This window comes from Myotis davidii, unplaced genomic scaffold (genome assembly GCF_000327345.1).
Source record: "Myotis davidii unplaced genomic scaffold, ASM32734v1 scaffold49, whole genome shotgun sequence".
Classification (NCBI taxonomy): Eukaryota; Metazoa; Chordata; class Mammalia; order Chiroptera; family Vespertilionidae; genus Myotis; species Myotis davidii.
Genome location: NW_006300375.1, coordinates 3,021,920 through 3,027,919, shown reverse-complemented (window position 1 = coordinate 3,027,919; position 6,000 = coordinate 3,021,920). Strand labels below are relative to the sequence as shown.

The window sequence follows — 6,000 nt, the reverse complement described above, 5'->3', positions numbered from 1 at the left end:
GTTCAGAGCCGTCGGGAGCTTGTGACTCCCTCCGGATTCAAAAAGACAGCCGCGTCCTCAGGTGCCAGCCCCTTTCCGCGCGCGCGCGAGCCCCATACCTCTGCGCTTCTCTTCTGCAGCTTCTCTTGCTCTCAGTGTGCCTTTCCTTCCTTCTAGTTGTAGAATTTACAGTCAGCCAGGCTTCCTGTGGTTCTGGATGATGTCCGTATTGTTTTTCTGAGGTATTAATCAATTGTTGTGAGCGGCATTAATTTCCAGGTGTTTATCTCTGCCGCCATCTTAGTTTTCCACATCATTTCTTTTTCTTGGTTCTTAGATTAAGTTTGCCACTCTTAAAATACAGTGATTTTTTTAAAAAAAAAATTTGTTAATCATCACCCCAGGATATTTTCTCCATTGCGTTTTTAGAGAGAGTGGAAAGGAGAGGGGAGAGACAGACAAACATCGATGTGAGAGAGAGACGCTGCAATTGGTTGCCTCCTGCATGCAGGCTGAGATTTGAGGCTGAAACCAAGGGACCTGCGCCTGACTGGACTCAAACCCAGGGCCCTTCAGTCTGCAGGCGGACGCTCTATCCACTGAGGCAAATTGGCTAGTGCAACATACAGTGGTTTCAATCCTACTTTCAATTTTAACTGATTCTTTGGTTTTTCACTTTCTACTAAAGCAAAATTTAGTAATATTTCACTCATCCATTCTATAAAACTCTTCCTCAGGCCCCAGGTGTCATTTTTCTTCCAATGCCCTTAACTGCCATGCAAAATAAAAGAACTAACTAGAATTCCACCTCAACTGTTTATTTTCAGTTCCCTGACGCTAGATATTCTCTGTTGCCTCTTCAGTTCTCCTCTTACCTTGCTTTGCCCCAAGAAGGAAAAACACTTGGACTTCACCCCCTGGGCTGCCTTTACCCTGAGACTGCGGTGAGGTTGTAGCAGTGAAGAGCCAGCAGGGAGGCCTGATGCATGAAATTCGTGCAAGGGGCTCGGCCCTCACAGCCCCGGCTTTGTCTGGAAGGTCATCTGGATGGTCGTTATATATTTGAATGAGATCATTGTGGTGATTATAGATTTCCATTACTTCAACATAAATTGTTATGCTTAAAAAAAATCTCACAACATTCCCAGTAAGCTACTGAATCAAATCTTATTCTTGGCCCTACCCTCTCCCCTGTCTCCTTAGTTAACATTATTGGTGATGGGCTTTCACACACTCAATTGTTTGAAAACATCTGGGAGTAGAGCTTAACATATTTCTGGAATGGTAGAGATTTATTTGTTCTGGCCCATTGAAAATGGAAATTAAGGGATTAAGTTCAAGCATCCAAACATACTTAAGAAAAGAAATGACTTATTAGGGCTACTTGTTTTTAAATGAATGCAACCACGCAAATTAAGCCTCACACAAAGTTATGATTTTGAAGCCTGATGCTTGTGAACACCTGGTTTATAAGAATAAATGGGTCAAGCTAGTCACTATATCAGTGATGTCGAACCTTTTGAGCTCGGCGTGTCAGCATTTTGAAAAACCCTAACTTAACTCTGGTGCCGTGTCACATATAGAAATTTTTTGATATTTGCAACCATAGTAAAGCAAAGACTTATATTTTTGATATTTATTTTACATATTTAAATGCCATTTAACAAAGAAAAATCAACCAAAAAAATGAGTTTGTGTGTCACCTCTGACATGCGTGTCATAGGTTCACCATCACTGCTATATATCATATATATGAATGCCCATTAGCAAAATAAAACACTATTGAATACACCTAATAATAAAGGGCCATATTATCTGTCTTAAGGCTATTAGAGGTTTTTAATGTAAATTTGGAAAACATGATTGGAAAGTCTAATTCATGTGATTTAAATCTTTAAGAGAAAAGGTCTTGTATAGCTCTCCCAACAAGTGCATGGTATTTTATCAATTTTGATTAATTTCACTCCTTTGGACAGGATCCAAATGTCCCTATCTTAAATTCATTTCTAATTTAATAATAGTTACAATTTAAAGGATGTTAATCATCTGCCAAACATAGAGATTATTTGAACTTCACCCTTTGAACTTAAATTATAGAATTTCAACCTTTCATTAGTAGAGATAGTCCACAAGAGTATTAATATCTTCTACTACATCTTGGGTCAGAACCCCAGAACCTTCAATTGATCTCACATTCTGGCTCCCTGAATTAATCTTATACTGGGATTAAAATATATATGAGTCACTGCTATAGAGAAGATGAAACATTATTAGACAAAATGATTAAGTGGAAATATATATATATTTTAAAAATCAGAACACCAAGTAAATAGACATGCTCAATAAGTAGAATAAGAACATGACTATTTAGCATTATAAATTTTTCATTAAGATATTCAACATAAAATTTCAGCACCATACAATATAGCTTTTTGGATTCTGTATATTATAATTCTAAAACAGAAATAAACATTTATGAAAACAAATTATATAAAGGTGATTACTTCAAATCTATGATATACTTTTGATGTCAAGTATGCTGTCCTAGAGCAGATCTTTGTAGACCCATGTCCCTTCTAGTAAACCAAGGTGTTCATAAAACAAAGCACTTAATGGTTAACACGAAAGATTCAAGAAGAAAGGGAACATTGCAAGATCTACAATTTCAAGAAAATTGTATCAATCCACAAAGCAGTGTGCCATTATAAAGAACTAAAGGGAGGAATAACCAAGTCAGGAAAGTACATCATGTCTAAAAACAAACTGAATAACTCTGTTTTGTTTGTTTTTGTTTTCCCATGAATTGGCTGTGTATGTTGACTGATAACAAAAGGAAGTTTATTTATAACCTTTAAGATTAAAAGAAATGTGAACACAAATAGCTAAAACTTTGAAAAAACTGATCATGAATTGCCTTTCTCTATACCTGAATTCTAGAGTCATATGAAAATCAATGACTATTACTTCTGTAGTTGATTATATTGCTTATTCATTCACTCAGCAAACATTGTTGAAGTTAACCCTAGACTCAAGACTTTCTGCTAAGTGCTGGGAAGCCACAACCTTGGTCTTAGAGTTGTTCAGATTTATAGAGGAGACAGGCAGAGAAATAGGTAAATTTGAATTAAAGAACAATGATAACAGCATATGAAAATTATGGTGTAAATGGGCATAGATTTTGTGAGTGGTAGAAGCACATAGGAGAAGAAAGAGGCAAAATAGGGAAGAAGGTGAATTAAGTTTGAGCATATGTACTTTGATGTATCTACAGCATCTCCAGGCAAAATATTGTGCTGGCCTTAGGCCTCTGGGCCCTGAGATGCATTCTGTCTTTCTCCTGCCCTCTTCCCAGAGTAGCTGCTCCCTGGGCTGTTTCCCTGTCACTTGGCTTCAGGCTGGATTTGATTAGGCACTGACAGAGATTGGAAACGGGGAGGAAGGAGAAACTGGGATATTTCTCTCCATCCTGTCTGTCTCAAGATATACTAGTATTTCTAGTATTTCCCTCTCCCAATAAGACAGACCTGTCCTGGTTTCAGCAATCCCTGGCCTTCAGCCTACAGGGACAGCAGCTTCTTTCTGCTACCTTACTATCTTCTGCTTGGTTTCTCAGGCTCTTCCATGAGTATATAATAATTGCTAGGCTTTAAATACTCAGAGTGGTGTCCACACATTCTGGATGGTAGATTTGGGACTAATCAAGAAGCATTGATGAGATTATGCAGAGAGGGTGGGGAAACAGACTGGTGGATTGAGGATGGAACCCTGGGGAACATGGCAACACAGAGAGGAAGCACAGTCTTTAAATAAATCCAGATTTTTTTTTTTAAGTAGAATCAGAAATATGTGATGTCTGCTTAAGTCCACTAGGCACCTTAGGCATCACTTACCAGCCGTGGGCAAACAACGGCCCGCGGGCCAAATCTGGCCCGTTTGAAATGAATAAAACTAAAAAAACAAAACAAAAAACCGTACCCTTTTATGTAATGATGTTTACTTTGAATTTATATTAGTTCACACAAACCTCCATCCATGCTTTTGTTCCGGCCCTCCGGTCCAGTTTAAGAACCCATTGTCGCCATCGAGTCAAAAAGTTTGCCCACCCCTGACTTAGACCCTGCATTTGTTGGATGAGGTTTGAGAAGACAGAGAGATCAGGTCATCGTTAGGTATCAGGACCAGCTTTGAAACCCAATTCTGGGTTTCCTAGGTCCCTATCTAGTGTCCTTGTGATAGTGTGCCTTTAATCATTCTTTCAATGGCATGTGATTTGGCATCGTTTTCATGGGTTCAAGTCACTTGCTTTTATCTTGTGTGCTGTTTACACTTCAGTTTCTTTTTATGTAAAACCAGTACATGGGATGATTTCCCTTCATAGGTAATTTTAAGAAATAAATGACATAATATATGAAAGTACTTGGAATAGCCTAAAATAATAAGGATAGTTAAAATTATTGAGAGGTTGGTAAATTCATGCAGAATAAGAGTGCTATCTGATCTTATCACAATATTATGAAAGCCAGTCATTGTGCACGTACAGAGAGGTTGGTAAATTCATGCAGAATAAGAGTGTTATCTGATCTTATCACAATATTATGAAAGATAAGCCAGTCATTGTGCACATATAGATACTGGTTACATTTTTGCTAAAGTTAAGGGTGGTTTGTGTTGTTTTTTGGGGGTTGCTTTTTATTTTATTTATTTATTTTTTCATCTGTAATAACCTTACCATTTGTTAATACAACCAAATTTAATTTCAAATTAGTTTTTCACTTTAGAAGTTAGTTCAGTCATTATTACATTTATTTTTGGCAAAATAATTTTTATACCATTAGTTTCTTCTTAGCTCTATACATTTAAGAATTTTTATTGACTTAAATGAGCTTTCATGATTTATCTTTTATTTGCATGGTATTTTAAACAAAAAAAAATGTTTTAAAATGTGAAGATTTTCTTTTTTCTAAGTCTTCTCTCATCATTCTCATTCCCTTCCTCTTAAATTTTTAAGAATGAACACTTAAATGTTAAACATGAACAAAGAAATCAGACAATTAAACGTTAAATATGAACAAGGAAATTGGACAATTGTTAAGTGAAGTTATAAAATCATTCTAATTTAGTAAATAATGTTGATACCAATAACTCATTTCATAGTGCTCCTACCATTAGTATACCATTAAAGTGTTAATTTAGAAATTAACATTCATGTTTGAAAGAAAAACACTTCTAGTGTAGCCTATAGATTCAATCAAAATTTAGTATCATAAATTTTAACTTACCTTCAGTGTCTGATAGGCCCACTCCTACTCCTGGCTGTTTTATAGGATCTTGCCCATTATGCCCCATCTTCCCTCTGTTCATAAAGAAAATAATAAAATTATACTATTTTCAGTTATGCTTTCCTAAATGAAAATAAGGAAGCCAAGTTTGCAAAAAATAGAATGACATTTTATATTCGCATCTGCAATAAATTACCTGAATGGCAAATATAAATACAATAAATTGCTCTATATTATGTTAATTTTAAAATGAGAATTTATTATTCCTACATAGTCCACCCTAATACCTCAAAATTCAGCGTCTTAATTGTTGACTCATTTATGACCAGACCAGCATGACATTTTGAAATTTTGTTTTAGAATTTGGGAGTGGTTATTTTTCCATTTTAAACTCAAAACTGAGAAGGGTTTTCATATTTTTACACTTTTTATGATGAGTTGTATCGATCCTTTGGTGAGAATGAAAATTGTGAACTAAATTATATAAAATTATATTGCAGTAACACAGACTTTTATTTCACTTGTGGCTTCCTTTCAGATCCTTCCTGTGTTCTCAGCTGTATGGAGCATATTGGGTTTTGAAGTCAGACCGCTTGGTTTCTGCTTCCAGCTTTGTTATTTCATGCTGTGTGTCAAGGCATATCTACCTAATCTGATGAAGACTGTTTCTTCTTTTGTAATAGAAGGGTAGTCACATTAGCCACTTTCTGGTTATGAGAAAACTACATGAAAAAATATATAT

At 35.8% G+C, this 6,000-nt stretch overlaps 1 protein-coding gene across 1 annotated transcript in view; it reads right to left on the bottom strand.

Annotated features, from left to right (window-relative positions):
* Positions 1–6,000, bottom strand: part of PCLO (piccolo presynaptic cytomatrix protein) — a 296,737-nt gene that overhangs the window by 18,263 nt on the left and 272,474 nt on the right. The window contains 1 exon segment of the mRNA XM_006777145.2: positions 5,259–5,332. Within this exon segment, the coding sequence (XP_006777208.1) occupies positions 5,259–5,332 (74 nt within the window).